Here is a 17,398-nt window from a genome sequence, read left to right on the forward strand (position 1 = left end):
CGTAAAGAAACTCTCCCAAACAGTGTCTCCACGAACTCAGTTGAGTGCGAGGTAGGACGGACGCTGTGATCTGGAGCCCTCACTTGGTGACGAGTGGGTTCTCTCTGTGGGCTGCCGTCCACCAGAAGTTGTTTCCTTGCTACTCATTCTCAGTTTTCTTAAGGATTAGAGCCCTTCTCTGTGGGTGCTGAGCTAAGTGCTTGTCAAGTTTATGAGCTTTCAAAGCCACTTTTAGGAACAATCGGCACCCGTTTTTATAAGGGCTGAGATAAGAGGAGGGTTTATGAGATTAGAGAGTTGTCATCAGCTTTAACATTGGCTTCTCCCAGTTTCTTCCACTTTTACCAAACCATGGCACAGGCAGGGAACAGCAGCCCCAGGCCCCATAAACACAATCTTCAAATAAAGGAGACATTTAGGGGCTGCTCAGCTGAGGCTCTGTTGAGTGGCGATTGCTCCAAAACACCACGACTGGGCAATTTTACGGTAAAGTCTCCCGACTGCTGGCCCAAGGTCGCTTGCACTAAAAAGCTCCGCTGCTGGCTGGCTTATAATTTTCAACTTTTGACCTTTTAAAACTGAGAAGGCGTGGGCTTTCCGTGCCCATATGAGTGTTTGCAAGCAACGTGGGCATGCGCGTGCATGCGTGTGTATTCATGTGCTCCTGTATGTGAAAGTCAGAGGGCATCCTCTGGTGTCATTCCTCAGGAGCTGTCCAGCTCGGTTTTTTGAGTCAAGGTCACTCACTGGCCTAGAACTTGACAAATAGGCTATTCTGACTGACTAGCGGGCTCCCAGGGATCCTCCTGTCTCTACCCCCCCAACCCCCCAGCACTAGGAATACAGGTGCATACCGCTATGCCTAGCTTTTTATATGGATTCTGGGAATTGGGTCTTCATACTTACCTGTCAATTATTTTACCAAATGAGTTATCTCCCCAGCTCTCCTACTAGCAGCTTTATACATATATAATCTGTGTGTGGATATATGCACAAGAGTGCAGTTCAACTGGAGTCCAGTAGAGGGTGTCAGATTCACTGGAGCTGTACTTACAGGTGCTCAATGTGAGCAGTCCAAAGTGAGTGCTCGGAACTAAACTTAGGTCCTCTGCAGGAGTAGTACGTGTTCTTAACCACTGAGCCATCTCTCCAGCCCCAGAAGCAGCCTTTTAAGAAGCCGTTTGTCCTGGGGAGTGTTTGGGGTCAGTTGAACCTGAAGGAGCCTGTGCAAAGGCACTCACACTACCAGGTCCCCCCTCTGCCTTTCCAGCCAAAACTAGAATGGCCTCTTGCACCCAGTACTCCAAGCTCTAGGCTGGAGGAAGTCTCATGGTATCACCTGTTTGCCTTGTTCTATTGGCCCTGGGTCTCTCCAACCCAGACCTAGGGTTCTGGCTACAGGGAAGGAACTGGAGTTCTACACCTTGGCTGGGCTGTTCCTTCTGCCTAGCGCGTGCGCACGCGCGTGTGCACACACACACACACACACACACACACACACACACACACACACACATTTCATTCTTTGTCTTGCTCTCAAGACTGTTCAAGTACCAGCCCCTCCTGGTAACAGCAACGTTTAGGGTCATCCCCCTGGGGACTGGAGAGATGGCTCAGTGGTGTAGAGCACTTGCTGCTCTTGCAAAGGACCCAGGTTTGGATCCCAGCATACACACGGTGGCTCATAACTGCCTATAACTCCAGTTCTAGAGATTGGGTGCCCTCTTCTGACCTCCGTGTGCACTTGTGTACATGTGGTACACATACATATATTCAGGGCCATGCACATAAACCTTTAAAAATATTTTTAGCTCTGGGTTCCTGGAGCAATGCCTCCTGTGCTCAGCTTAAAATCCAAAGGCTCCCAGGCCCCGGGGAGGAGGCCGTAGATTTAGTTAAAACTTTCCTGTGTTCAGCCTCAGATGGAAGTCTCTTCCCTCCCTGTTCTCACACTGGGACAGTCACCTGTCCCTGGGCTACCATGACTGTCTCCTGTCCTGGTGGGAGTGCTCGGAGGCTTTAGGACCTGCCCATGAGAGTTCCTAACCCATCGTGGGTTCCCTCAGCTCCATTGCAAGACGAAACCTTACAGATGACTTTTCCAGATAGGAAACTAGGGCATGAAAAGAAGCTGAGTAAGGAAGTGGCCTGAGGTTAGTGGTGAGCCAGAATCCAGAGCTGGATGGTGGCCCTCCACAGTGATATGTGGCCCCTCCACACGGGCCCTGCCATATAGTGGGTATTCAATAGGTGGTGGTACTTGGTGGGCTTTTGTTGGGTTGTTTTTGCTTGTTTGTTTATTATTGAGACTGGAGCTCATATATCCTAGGATGGCCTTGAACACACTATAGAGCTAAGGACAACCTTGAACTCCTGATCCTTCTGCCACCCCAAGTGCTGGGATTATAGTTGTGTACCACCAATGCTGGGGGTCAGATCCAAGGCTTGTGTGTGCTAGGCAAGCACTCTCACAGCTCAGCCCCAGACCACTGGTCAGTTTTAATTGATAAAGAAGTAGACTGGTTACAGCAGAGGATGGGCTGTAGACGTGGGGGAAAGAACACTAGGGAAATACAGGGAAGACTGGGAAAGGCTGAGGTGAGGACTAGCCACCCAAGCAGTAAGGGAAGTGAGCTGTGAACACCAGGTCTAGGACCCCTGCAAAGGATCGCCCCTGCCTTCGCGGTGCCAGAAAGCTAGAACTCCAGACTCCATCTCTGGAACACAAAGCCCTTTGTGACACAGTGATCACCTCCTTTTGCCCGAGTCCCTCCTCACATCCCACTCTTGACCTCTCTGCCCTGCCTTTACCACTCAGACCTTCACGTACATTGTTCTCTCTCACACAGGGTCCTTCATCTCTTCTGGCCTTGGCCCATGCCTCTTCATTTTTTAACACCATGTCCAAATGACCCAGCCTCTGGAGAACCTTCCATGATAGCCCTGCTTGTCGTACTCACTGTCCCCTGCCAGACAGTAAGCCTCGAAGCTGGGTACTGTGGCTTATTCAGCTCTGTGACTGGGAAAGGTGGTCACTGGTAAAAGGCTGTTCTGACAGTGGACCCAAGTCTCTGCTGGCATGGAGGCCAGAGCCCAGTGATAGTAGATGAATAACTCCTGTTTCCCAGAGCCTGAGATGAGACAGTGATATAGGCAGGAGGGGCCTGCAGGACTCTATAGGATGTCTGGCTGATGCTGCTAACAAGGTCAGACCCGGGGTATTATCCCAAGTATCCCCAACACTACCTAGAGATGGCTATGGACAGAGAACAAACCTGACCTGTCCTGTCCGCTGTCACTCAGTGGACTTCCTTATTGGGAGCTCCAAGAGAGCCTGTCTTGTAGCAGGAGGATGCTGGGCTGGCATTCCCTTCTGCTCTTAAAGCCTCTGACCACATTGTGTTTTCAGCAGCTTTTGGCTTGTGGTCAACTCAGACCCCCAAATCTTTTCCCCGGGATGGCTGCCAAGCCACATCATGTACATTTGATTTATGGCTTAGGTTCGCTGAGGCTACTCGTGCTCCCCAGAAGCCAACAGGAGTAGGGTGATGGTTTCTGTACCCCTAGGAGGGAGTCCACGTGAACATGAGTCAGTTCCCTTCTCCCTGTGTATTTCCTAATCCTTGCTCCCTGAGGTGCTCAATGCTGAGTCCTTTCCAGTAAGGTTTTTATTAGCATTCAAGTCACAGGCACCCAGGATCTAAGCAGACAAACCTCACAGGAAGTGGTGGTTCTGGACACCACCCAGGGGAGACCGAGAGAGAGAAACAGACAGGTGTAGAAGACTGAAGCCACTGTGTGTGGCATTTACGTGCCCCATGGATGGGATTGAGTGACACTGAGCCTATTTCTCATCTGTAGAATGACTTGTAGAGTGACAAGTCCAAGTGTCAATGGAACAAAAGTCCCTGGTAGGAAGTCACTTCTAGGACATCGTTATTTTTTCTGTCTGGGGCCATAGACTAAGAACAGATAGGTACTCAGCACCCAGTACCCTCCGGTTTATATCCCTGACTCAGATAAATACCCACAACACCAGGGTTGGTCACATCTCTTTCCCCATGTTGCCATTTATTTATTTTTGAGACAGTGACTCTATATAGCCCAGACTGGCCTCGAACTAGTGATCTTTTCTGCCTCTGTCTCCCAAATGCTGGGATGCTGGGATTACAGACGTACTCCACTACACCTCGCTTTAGTATTAACTTTTACTTATTTATTTTAATCAGCATTTCACATAACCTAGGCTACATAGCCAAAAATGGCCTTAACCCCATCCTTCTTCCTCCACCTCCGAAGTTCTGGGGTTACAGGCAGGTACCCATTGCTCCCAATTTGTGCCATGCTGGGGTATTGAACTAAGGGCTTTGTGCATGCAGGGCAAGTACCCTACCAACTGAGCCACATCCCTAGCTTTTATTTATTGTTCTTGTCTTTTTCTTTTTGGTGCCAGGGGTGGAGCAGAAGGCCTCATGCATGCTAGGCAAGCACTCTGTCACTAAACCCCCTCAGCCCAAGGTGTTGTTGCCTTTTAACTGTCCTGGTCCCTCCAGTGCTTGCCCTGGTATCCCCTCCCAGCCCTCATGTCTCTGCATCACCCATCACATCAGGGCACATTGTTTCCATGGTCCCTTGCCTCTTCCCCCTGTCTCACTCCCTAGACTCTCCCTTCCGTGAGGGCGGCAGGGTCCGCAGCTCCTCACTGTAGCTCTGGCACCTACCCAGGCTGCACAGCACACAGACCACTTAGGACTTTCGGAACATTCTAATGGAGTTATGGCAGTGAAGCGTGCACAGAGATGCAGAAAGAGAATTGTTCATTCTCCATCGTGAACAAGGTGCTGTTCCCTTGCTGGGCCTCGGTTTCCCTCACTGTCAAATGAGACTAAGGAGAGAAAATGTTTTCTTGAAGTCTGTTTGACTCTGAATGATGACTTGGGAAGGGACAAGGGACAGAACACCGCATGACAGGCTGAAGAAGCCACCTGCCAGGAATCTGTCAATGTCACCACTGGCCTGGAAAAAAAAAAAAACAAAAACAAAATAACCACGCCACACAGGCCAGGGCCTGTGAGCCGACACTCCCACCCCAGCCCAGTGACAGGGCCTGAAAGGTGTGTAGCAGCTGCCTCCCTGGGTGTCCCAGGGTTTGTTGCCTTAACCCAGCTCACCAAGCAGGTAAAAAATTCCAGACATGTTCTCTGCTGACAGCTAATTGTGTCCTTTATTAATGAGCCTGGTTTTCTTGGGGCAGGGGTAGGAGGGAGGCTAGCCCCAGCCCAGGGCTCCCTCAGGTGGGGCCAGGACCAGATTTCTGGATCCAATAGCCAAGAGACTACTGCAGGAGGTGACCCAGAGAGAGCCCTCCAGCCGGAGAGGGGAGGGAGCCTCCTTAGGACCCCCCAACCACAGCAGGGGTGACAGAGCCAGTGGAGTGATGTAGGGACTTTGGAATCTGGTGACCCAGGGTCTGGATCTCAGTGTGGCCACTGAGGTGCGGTGAGCCACGCAGAAGACATTTGACAGCTTGCCCAGTCTGACACCAGGCCTGGGACACCCGGCCCCATCTCCATGACCTATTCCACCACATGTCAGTATAGCAGCCAGATGTGCCTGGGGGCTTGGGGCTGGCCCTGCCAGATGTGTTAAGCTTTCTGGATGCATCTGGCTTCCCCTTGGGCACATGAGGATTATTATTTAACACTAACATTCCAGCAGCCGGTGAGTTCCAGCACTGGGCGGCACCGGTCTGGAGAGGCTTGTCTCCGAGGGGGGTGAGGGGACACCCAATTCTTCCTTTCCTCAGAAGGATGTAGGTAGTGTGTGGCATTAACTCAGTGATAGGAGAAGAAGGGCTTGAACCAGGAAGGCAGATCAGCATGTGCAAAGGCCCCGAGGCTAGAGGAATGCTGTGGGAAGTGAGTCCATTGAGGAAGAGGGGACCTTCTAGGTTATTGATATTTTTTTTTTTATACTCCAAATTAGGTGGGAGTTTGGGAAGTTCTTGAACAGAGCCTCCTGAACTGTTTCCTGTTCTTTGGGCTCTCTATACCCTCCACAGCAGGCACCCCACCTCCCCGCAGCCTCACCCATACCCCACATAGCCCCACCCCTACTCCCATCTGTAGCCCTACCCCTACCCCTACCCACAACCTCATACCTGCCCGGCCTACAACCTCACCCTTACCCCCACCCATAGCCCCACCCCTACTCCCACCTACAGCCCCACGCCTTCCCCCACCCACCCCTACCCCCACCGCAGCATGGAGGGCTGCCAGCAGCTCCTAAAAGCAGAGTGGGAAGAGGACAAGGACAAAAGCCAGAAGCGTTGTCCGGAGGCTGCCAGCACGGTCCTGTGCCTCCTCTATCTCTCTTTTTCTCCACAGTAACTATGTGGTCTTAGGTAAGTTCCTAGCCCTGTCTGTGTGGTAGAGCCTATAGTCATAAAACAAGGTAGGTACTTAGACAGCAGATCCTAAAAGCTCTGTGAATTTGATTTCCCTAGACCCCCTCCTGCCTCTCCAGCATCACCTACCTCCCAAGGGCCTTGAACTTCATGCTTCAGCAACCCTGCACTATTCTGAGTTCCCGGCACGCACCACGCCGTTTCCCACCTCCATGCCTCTGCACGGCTGAGCCCTCGGCCTGCAAGGCCCCCTCCCACCAGCAGCTTCCATGTAAGCAGACCTCTAGTTTGAAGGACACCTCTTCCAGGGCATCCACTTCCCTGATGCTCCTGGGCGCTTTCCCACACGACCGGCCCATGATGGAAAGACTATGGAAGGAAGTGGATGCAGGGTTAGAGCTGCCTTCCAGTCCAACGGCAGCACAAACTAGCCAGATGTCCAGCCTCTGCTTCCTCATCTGTGGACATCTCTCTCACTCTGAGGGCCAAGGTGAAGATGCAGTGGCATCCTAAGCCCTGCCCTGCACCACCACCCGGGAGCTGCTAGGATACAGATCAGTCTCATTACAGAGGAAAGGCACAGAATGGCCACAAGAGCGATCCTGATGGCTAGTATGGTCCCAGATCCCTGGCATAGGTCCAGCTCTGCCCCCTCCCATAACCTTGCCGCCCGGGGGTTGGGAGTGTTGTTCAGCCCTCCTGTCCACGCCTCCCTCCTCCATGAGGGCCTGGTCAGCCTCTGCTCCAGAGCCTGCAGCAACCACAACCACACGGCCCTTAGAAATGTCCTTAATTGCTTCAGTGCAGGGAGTCACCCTGCAGGCAGATAATTAAAAAGTTCAGAGCTTGATTAATTGAGAGGAAATTGGAGGAATGGGGCTGCCTGCTGGGTGGGTAGGAGCTCTGGCCTCTTGGTGGGGAGCTGGGATACCTTGAAGGGAGGCAGGCTGTCAGGGACTGGGGGGCCTGACACAGGGTCCGGGGAACTGGAGAGACTGAGCTGACAAATGTCGCCAGTCACCTTTGCATGCTCCGGGATCCCATGTCTAGCTTTCTCAAACACTGTGAACTCTGTCCCTGCATGCCACCACAGAAGACCAGGGAACAGCACTACAGGTGGCATGAGCCATCAGAGTTGTGATTCTGTGCCAGGTGGCTCAAGGGCTTCCCTTAAGAGGCTAGGCAGGGCAAGAAGGTGGGATTCTCAGTGCGCCAATTGCCGGGGGTATGGGAGGGGATTGGGGGAATCCAGAGTAGATCAAAGACCCTAGTCCACAAGTGAGCTAGCTAGCCTTAAGCATAAGCTCTACTTTCCAGGGCTATACTCACCTCTCAGGCCCTTGGCTACATGTGATCTTTCACGTGACACTTCCTTTCCTCAGTACCTCACTTCTAAAATGGGGACACTGATAGCCAGGCCTGGTGGTCTAGACCTGTAATCCCAGTTACTTAGGAGGTTGTGGCAGAAGGATTATAAATTCTCTGGCTATAGAGTGAGTCTTAAAAGAAAAAGAAAAAATAAGACCAGGGATGTAGCTCAGTGGTAGAGTGCTTGTTTGCCTAATGTGTGCAGGCCCCTGGGTTTAAACCCCAGTTTTACAAAGGAATAAAGTGGGCATGTCACCCCCTTGTGTACAGGACAGTTATGAGCCAAGTGTGGCTGGAGAAGTTCCTGCCCAGCTCCCAGGTGTAGCTGGGCCCACAAGGATGTCACACCAACCGTCTCTCCACCTGCCGAGAGCTTCAGTGTGGCTTCACAATAGTGTTGGAGGACCCGACTGGGCATCCTGCCTGACATGGCCCAGGAGACTGACTGCTAGTTAATCTGGGTGGTAAAAGCAGGAAACAGTAGAGTACAAAAGACCCGATGCCCAAGGCTGACTGGAGCCCTTCTGCTCTGCTCAGCCACAGGGACTCTCCACCAGCCCCTCCCTGACACAGGGACAGCACCAGACCCTGGCAGCGTGGAGATCAGCTTTCTCACAGCACAGAGGGAAAACACAGAGCCTCGTGTTGTCTGCAGCCAGAGTCTAACGGCCAGAGGGCCAGAGGGTTGTGCTTGCCAGGCACACCACTAAAGCAGTGGCCTGGCTCCTGAAGATCATCCGCCACCGGACTCTGTTCTCAGAACTCTTACCTAGGCACATTCCTTTCCCCACCTGGAACCCGGAACTTCCCAAGACAGTCAGGGGAGCCACTGCTTTGCAGACCCCAGAATCTACCCCCTCCCCCCGTTTTCTTCTACCGAGTCAGGTAGAGAAGCTGGCTGAAGGAAGGCGTGGAGCACCCCAGTCTGGTGTCTGAGTCTGGCCCTTTTGTCTCAGTGTTGTGGCTGAGATAGATGTCTGTAGCCCAGTCTGAACGTCTAAGGACGGGCTGTGTCTGCTGCCCTGTGTCTCCATGCTTGGCGTAGCAGGCAATGAGTGGCCGGCCAGTGTGTGCAAATGGGTGGTCATCGACCCTGAATCTGATGCCACAACCAGAAACACTGTTTTAAGAAACTTTTCTGGGGGCGGTGGTGGCGCGAACACTGTGTTGAATGCCCTTCAGGTGATGTATGTAAGGTGTGTGTGAACATGAATAAATTCGTGTTCAGACTTGGGTCTCAAGAGCTCATTGCGTTTATGCAAATATTCTACAGTCTGCAATCTAAAACACTTCTGAGACTAACTATTTCCAGCAAGGGTGGTTCTACCTCAGTGACGGCAGCAAGCACTGATTTGTACTGAGCACAGGGCCAGCACCATTCTAAGGCCTGTACCACTAACTCATTTAATTTTTTAAAAATATTTATTATTTATTATGCATACAGTATTCTGCCTGCATCCCTGCAGGCTGGAAGAGGGCACCAGATTTCATTACAGATGGTTGTGAGCCATCATGTGGTTGATGGGAATTGAACTCAGGACCTCTGGAAGAACAGCCCGTGCTCTTAACCTCTGAGCCATCTCTCCAGCCCTGACTCATTTAATTTTACCAACACATTCAAGTACCATATTATCATTACCGTCACTGCACTCTCGTGAAACTAAGGCTCAGAGAGGTCAGGTCATTTGCCTGAGGTCACACAGTTAATGAGGGGTAGGACCAGACCAGCATCAACTCGACAGTCCATGCCCAGATTCCGACTCATCAGAGCTCTGCTCAGGGAGGGGAGTGACAGGTAGGATGTGGGGGGAGGGGAGACCTTTTACAATGTCACCCAGAGCCTTCTGTCCAAAGTATTCCCAGATTGAAAAAAAAAAAAAAAAACTCTAAGCATCCCCCCCATAACCCACCAGCACATCAGGCCTGACTAAGCAGTTGACTCCAAATGGCATCAGTCATCTTTGGGACTAAACCAGCATCCCCCTGAAGAAGGGGACAGAGTGGCAGGCCAGCTACCAAGGATCACTTGGTGCCAATTAGCAGACCCACCATGCCAGGCCCAGATGGAGCCCTGCCTTGATCGGCTTGGGCCTTACTTGGTCAATTATCACCTATCCCCGGAGCCCAGGGGGCAGGCAGGGTGAAAATCTGTTTCCTTGCAGTCCCCTTCCCGTCTCCGGCTGGCTGCCATCCGCTCGCCTGGCTAAGCACTCTGGGCATCTGCAGAAGGCAGGAGCAGACTGCCTAGACTGATGTCCCGGGCTGGAGGGCAAAGCTCTGCGTCTGTCCTGCTGGGTGACTGTCCTCAGTAAGATGGTCTCCAACCCTGGCACTCGACACTTGACCTTGTGATATTGTGACACTTGACCTTGTGACCTAACCAGTGGTATTTTGAGTCCAAGGATTCAGAATTACTCAAACTAGAGTTCTAACCCCAGCCCCGCCGTTTTCTGATCTTTAGCTGTGTCACCTTAAGGTGGCCAGCCACCCCTTTGAACCTCGGTTTCCTTTTCTTTTTTAAGCGTGTGTGTGTGTGTGTGTGTGTGTGTGTGTGTGTGTGTGTGTGTGTGTGTGTGTGTGTTCCTGCCAGGGCGCACATGTGGGGAGGTCAGAGGACAACCTGCTAGGATTGGTTCTATCCTTCTCATGTGGGTCCCAGGAATCACACTCAGGTTGCCCCCTTGGTGGCTCACCCATCCAGCTATCACACTGGCCCCCAGTTTCCTTTTCTCTAGACTCCAAATGGTGACCTTACCAACATGGGTGTGCAATGACATGACTCACGTGAGAGAATTCAGGCCATGCAAGGCTGAGCACTGGCTCGGCCCCTAGAAGGCCCTGGACAGTGGCAGGTTCTGCTGTTAGAGCTTGCTGGAGGCTTTGAGTCCCCAGAGTCACAAAGAACAGGGCCCTGAGTTCAGGGACTTTGTGTATCTCATCCCATCTGACATCTGGGAGCTGCTCATCCTCCTATGGGGTCCACTGGCACACCTGCTGTGTGTGAGATGCTGCTCAGCCCTACCCCATCCACCACTCACCAGCCAGGAGACCGTGTCACCTCATCCAATGGGACTGGCCCTGGTTTGTACCAGGGAGCTGTGCGCTTCTCTAATCTCAGGCCGGTCACCTGGAGTTGGCTCTCGTGGAAGCACACACCGTACAGGAAAACAAATGTGAGTCCAGCTTCTCACTTGCTAACCAGCTGGTTGGTTTAGGAACCACCACTGGGGGCAGAACAGGTCTGGGCTGGCTGCTAGGCAGAGATGGGGGAAGGAGGTACAGAGAGATGCCCTGCGGAGAAAGGAGCAGGCTCTTCAGGCAGGCTACCGAAGTACCTGTGATTGGATGAGAAGTAGCCTGCAGAGCTAAAATGTCTGATGGGGTCAGGGGTGGAGATGCCGATTGGTTGGTAGCGTGTTTGCCTGGCATGCACTAAGCCCCAGGTTTGATCCCTAGCACCGAATAAATCAGGTGTGGTGGCACCTGCCTATAATCCTGTCGCTCAGGGGGTGGGTAGAGGATTAAGAAGTTCAAGGTCATCTTCAGCTACACAGTTGAGTTCAAAGTCTGGACTACAGGAAAAACAAAAACAAATGTCCAGTGGGACTGTGAGCCCTCCTGGCTGGCCTCAGACTTGGGAATTTGGGGACTCAGGCCTTTGAATTTAAGAACTGGTCGCCGTAGCAGACAGGCCTAGAAAACAGAGAGAGAAGTAGCAAGCTTGAGTCCGTCTGCACACTGAAGTGGTCCGATGGGTCATGAAGATGCCGACGGTCCGGTATCCCATCCCCACCCACCCCCATCCCCATCCCCGCTTCTCTGTCCCGGTGAGGATGCGTTTATGCATTTCTCCATTCAACCAACAACTCCCCCTGGGGGCCCACTGGGGCTGGGAGCTTTTGTAGCATCTCCAGCGTGGGCCAGGGGTGACACGCATGTGGACCTGCAAGCCCCCGGGCTGCTTGCTGATGCTGGCACAAGCTGAAGGTCACTAAAGGGAAAGAGAGCCCAAGGCAGAGGCCAGCACAGCTTGGGCACTTTAACAGTAGTCTAGCCGGCCCTTCTAAGGCGGTGGGTAACCTTTGGGGTCAATTAGACCCGGCACCAGGCAGAGGGTACAGCCTGGCAGAGGCCTAGAAGTGAAACCCACTTGTGGAGCCGCAGGCCTGGAGCCCTGTGGAGGCTGGGGTGGTAGGAAGTAGCCAGGAGACACGTGGAGCTGACTCCTTGGGCCTCATCTATTCTGAGTTAAACAGCATTTAGCCGCTGAGCTGCTGCCCAGCATTGACTGGAGGTCTGGCAGGGACAAAGGTTGGACAGGGAGGCCCCTGGGCAGTGGGCACCAGGCACTGTTCAGGTTCAGATGCTTGCTCTGCACTCAGGCCTCATCTTCCAGAGCCCCTGCATGTGGAAACCAAGGGTTAGGGCTCGGGAGCCAGCCCAGACCTCTTTTAGGGATCAGGGGAGAAGTGGGAATGTGAGTCTCAAGAGCCTTGTCTGTCTACTTCTCTCTGGGCCTCAGTTTCCCCGAATGCCAACAGAAGCCTTGAGCTACTGTTCTTCCCACTGCTCTGTTCATCCATCTCGGCGACTGGCGAGGCCTCCCGGGTAAACAGCCCAGCCAGGCACATGGATTCATAAGAAAGCCATGAAGACAGGTGCTCAGGGAGACTTCCTGGAGTAGGTACCATGGGCTCAGGGACCAAGGGAGGGCAGTCCAGGTGGCAAGAGCACCACATGTGAGGGAGTGTGGAGGGACACAGGGTGGACATCAAGGCAGGAGAGATGGGCAGAAGCATGAAGATAGCATGAAGTCTACGGGACCCTGAAGATCTTGGCTCCCTGAGGTGGTACTTGGGACAGCATCTGCACAGGGACGCATTCAGCACATGCCTCGGAATTCACCTGCTCAGAGGGGCCCATCCAGGGGTTTTAGTGCACTCACGGGGCCATGCAAACGCCGCCACATCAATTTCAGGATATTCTCATCGCCCCCAAAGTAAGCCTGTTACCCATTAGCAGTTATTTCCCATTCTCCCCTATCCCCTGCCCTTGGCAGCCACACATCGACTTCCTGTCTCTTCAGATGTGACTCTCCTGTGCTTATTTCCTATAAATGGAATCGTACTTTTGTGACTGGCTTCTTTGAGAGAGCACAATGTTTTCAAGGTTCCCCGGCGGGAGCCCGTACCCAGGCTTCGTTCCTTTTTGCAGCCAAATAATATTCCATTGTCTGCCGCTGCTTCTCTTTCAGTCACATGGAACAACTTGTATTTTAGAGAGCTGGCTGAGGAGGTTGGGCAGGAGGAGGCCAGATGGTCCTGCGAGGCCAAGGAGTGGGTGGGAAGAACTTTCTAGATGCCTGCAGGGGTGGGAGCTGGCCAAGAAGAGGCAGGCGTGGGACCCTGCTGTGGAGGGAAGACCTGGTAATTGAGTGGCTGCAGGGGGTGGTAAGGGAGGGGGTCCAGCCAGGGAAGGGGGTGCTTCTGGTCACTGGGTGGAGAGCGAAGCGACCTCCCAGGCTGAAGAGGAGCAGGTTTGAGGAAGGTTCGGGGACTGAGAGTGGTTGGTAGGGAGGTGACTGGGGAACCGGCTAGGGTCAGGCTGGCCTGGGACACAGTAGCCCAGCACAGCAGCTGGGAAGGTGGTCCAGATGGAAGGGCTGGCATGGCACAGAGGGGAAAGAGCAGCCACCTGCCAAGCAGCCGGGAACTGGCCAGCAGATGGAACAGGCACTGAGCACTGCACACGCTCCGATGAGAGAGACAGGAGGAGTCCAAGCTTGGGGCCAAATCCTCTGGTATCTTTAGGATAGTTCTAGACCCTCCCACAAGCCCCCGTGTTCCCCTGTGCAGAGAAGGACACAAACTCTGAGAGGCTAGCCCTGGGCTGGTGCCAGTCTGTAGCCGGTATGGCTGCACACCCCAGGATCCCTGGGCCATGCCGAGATGGTAGCCCTATTTTGGTCCACAGCAGCAAGGACTGGTGAATGAGAAGGTGTCGAGTCCACAAAGCCAGAGCTGCAGGGGTGCCCAGACGGTACCCAGAGTAGCAATTGTTGATCTACCCACTCTCCACCAACACGTGGGGACTGTGAATGAAAAAGGAAGTCACTCTGGACTCTAAGGCAGGGAGGGAACAGAGGGGGCCTCTGCAGCCAGACAGCCTGGGGCTGACCCCAGCTCTGCTGCCAAAGCCCCATCCTGGGAACAGTGCCTTCCCGTCTCATGCTTCAGTTCCCCTGCCTGGATTCGAGAGAGGCAGGGTGACTGTCAGCTCAGCCTCAGTAAGCTTCCCAAGATGGGAATGGCCAGATTCTTAGGAGAGAGCTAACTCTCCAGGGGACTCAGAAGTGCTGCTGTATGCATGTTGGTACCGTGGGACCCTCCTTGGTGCTGTCGCTTAAACCTGGCTGTTTGTGACGAAGTCCCGTCTAACCCCGTGTGCTCCCATAGAGCCAGGGTGGCCACTGATGAGCTCGGTTACCATCTTTGCAAACCTCTATCCTAGAAGCAAGCAGGAGAGGCGGGCCTGAGAGGGGCTGTGTTCCAGTGTCTGTAGGAGTTATACTGAGCTTGGTACTGAGCACAACCCCTCCCCCGCCCTGTACCAGGTGCTCTGTTCCCTGTACCTTCATAGGCACATGGTGTGGCAGGAAATCTTTTCACCAGTAAGGACACTTCAGCTCAAAGAGGTCAATTCACTCATCCACGGCCACTCAGCAGCTTGATTTTGAACGAGGTCATTGTGTCTATGCCAAGATTGCTCCAGCCCCTTTGTACAGAAGTGAACCAGCAGAGTGTTCTCCGAGGCACTGAGTGCTGTTGCCCTGTTTCGTGGACACACCTAAGCTGGTTCGGTCACTGGTCATGCTGCACACCCAGGTGGATATGGGATTCGCCAGGCAGCCTGCTTCCTAAACCGTGCTCACTGCCATCCCAACTTCTTAGTCTCTAAAGTTCTCTTTCCACTGAAGCAGGAAGCATTTATACAGCACTTACTGAATACCGGCTCATAGGCTAGGCAGAGGTCAAGCAACGGTCATTAAGGTGTGGCTTCGGTTCTGGGGCAGCTGAGAAAATGGCCAGGAAACCCTGTACATGGGTCATTATGGCAGGAGGGTAAAGCCTTGGGATTCAGGTTTTGTTTCAAGCCCCAGGAAAGGCGGGATCTCTGACCTGGAGGCTCAGCTGGCGGCAGATGAATCGCTAAGACTTAGGACTTGAAAAGTGCAATACCCAGGGCTAGAAAGACGAAGTAGGACAATTTATGTTAGCTGTCTCTATACAAGAAATTGATGTTCAGAGAGGTGCAGTCACTTGCTAAAAGGTCACACAGCACCCAGGCATGGAATAGATGTCTTCCAGATGAGGAGCCCTGGCCTGTAGGTGAACTAGCAGCATTTCATCCGAGGCAGTGTTTCCTCTGAAGTTCTTTCTCATTCACCCCCTCACTTAGAGACTGAGAGAGACAGAGCCCAGCCAGCAACCTTTGGATCCCCTTCCCAGGACAGCAGGAATGGGTGGGTGGATTTGAACCCGCCCTCACTCCCATGGCTGCCAGCACTAGAACCTAACCCATGCATGCCCTGGCTGAAAGACTGCTTGCTCACCAAGAGCAGGAGACTACACCACTTCGGCGTGAGTGTGGACACTTGCCCCCTCAGGCTGAACCTGGTACCGCAAACCCCTTTTATTTCAACACGTCGGCCAAACTCTACATAATGCCTAGCCTGGCATGGGCTTGTATCGGGCATCATATGTGCATGTACAGAATGCTCACCTTAGGACGATACTTTTACAAATATAGAACCTGCATCATAGAGTGGTTAAACCTCTCACCTAGAGCAAGCAACACAAGGGACTCAGACTCAGGTCTCTGTGACTCCAGCGGTATCCTCAGCGTGTACCAAGTCACACACAATGCTGTCTGAAGGCCCAGGACTCCGTCTGTAACAAAATCATGTCTATGATCTAGAGCCCTATTACCTAGTTACAGGCTAGTTAGCAGCTAACCAGGTTAAGAATGTAGACTCTGCCAAGCCCCTCCAGGCTGAGGCACCGGTGGGCCAGGACAGTGAGGGGAGATTGCTGAGGGTGCTGAATCCACAGGCAACTTCAGAGACAACAGGTTTCCTCTGGAAACCCTGGGCCAGAGCCAGACTGGCAAGCTGGACCTGAGACCCCAGAACTTCAGGAGCTGGGTCCCCAGGATCACGGCAGGGGTCCCTCCTCATGCCGCATCCTCTGTTCATCTCACCTGGCCTCTTTGGTGACCCTCCCTGTGTTCTCTCCCAGGTTGTCCATCAGGAACCTTCAAGGCCAACCAGGGGGATGAGGCCTGCACCCACTGTCCCATCAACAGCCGGACCACCTCCGAGGGCGCCACCAACTGTGTATGCCGCAATGGTTACTACAGGGCTGACCTGGACCCCTTAGACATGCCTTGTACAAGTACGTTCTCTCCCACCCCACTCCCCTCCCCAGTCCACTCACAGGAAGGCTCAGAGCAGCAGCCGAGTGCCTGGCAAAGGGAACGGAAAGCCGGTCCTGGGTTGGCACTACACGTTGGCATCTGGCCTCAACCCCCTTCCCCTCGGTCACGTGGAGGATAAAGTCAAGGTCTTGATTCATAGGAGGATAGGAAGAGGCTTGGCAGAAGAGTCAGCTGACACCTGCAATAGAGGCTGCAGCTGCAGCCCGAACCTCAGGTCAAAGGTCAGAGTTCTCTTGGAAAGCAGCAGTGTTCTGTCCCCTGCATCAGCCAGGGGTGACAGTCACAGAGCTGACCCCAGTGGCTTAGACCGCACAGACCTATTCTGTCATGTGAAAGGGACTTGAAGGGCTCAGAAAGGTGACTTCGAATGGCCTCTGAGGCATCTGGCTTTTCCTCCTAAGGTCACTTTTAGCGTGGCTGCTGAAGCTCCAGGAGTCACACACACGCATACACACACACACACACACACACGCACGCACACACACACGCACACGCACACACCACCACCACCAGCAGCAGCAGCAGCAGAAAAGAGAAAAAGACTTGATGTAGCCGTCTATCTCCGTTTTAAGACACAACTCTAGGGAGACTGGGGAGATGGCTCAGTGGGTAAGGGCACTTGCTCTGCAAGCATGAGGATCTGAGTTCAAATCCCTTGCACCCATGTAAAAGGCAGGCACTTGGGGTGGAGAATGGCTGATCCCAGGATCTAGCTGGCCAGGCAGCCTAGTGGAATAGTGAGCTTCCAGTTCAGTGGGAGACCCTGCCTCAAAGCAAGGCGGAGAATGGCAGAGGAAGGAACATATTTGATGCTCTTGCTCCGACCTCCACATGGGCACACACGTCCATGTACTTATATGCATACAACACATATACAGTCACATGCACACTCACAGTCACATTCATACACACATACACATACTTACATGTCTGCACACATACACCCATATGCATGCACACATCCACACACATAAGATACACTACTCAACAACTTCTGCCCTTTGGCCGGTATGCAGTCACAAAGGCTGGGAAGTGTAATCTTTCAGATACACAAATTACCACCCGCAGTAAACAGTTATAAAGGGACAGCCAGCAAGAGGGCTCCATGAGTGAAGGAGCTTGCCCCGA

General features: G+C 53.1%; 1 protein-coding gene across 5 annotated transcripts in view; it reads left to right on the top strand.

The window, feature by feature from the left end:
• Ephb2 (EPH receptor B2) overlaps positions 1–17,398 on the top strand; it is a 189,765-nt gene that overhangs the window by 128,253 nt on the left and 44,114 nt on the right. For all 5 annotated transcript variants that reach the window (XM_052716354.1, XM_052716355.1, XM_052716356.1 and 2 more), the window contains exon 4: positions 16,072–16,227. In XM_052716354.1, coding sequence (XP_052572314.1) covers positions 16,072–16,227 — 156 coding nt within the window. The remainder of the gene's footprint in view (positions 1–16,071; positions 16,228–17,398) is intronic.

Source organism: Peromyscus californicus, unplaced genomic scaffold, assembly GCF_007827085.1.
Source record: "Peromyscus californicus insignis strain IS unplaced genomic scaffold, ASM782708v3 Scaffold_5__1_contigs__length_169319896, whole genome shotgun sequence".
Classification (NCBI taxonomy): Eukaryota; Metazoa; Chordata; class Mammalia; order Rodentia; family Cricetidae; genus Peromyscus; species Peromyscus californicus.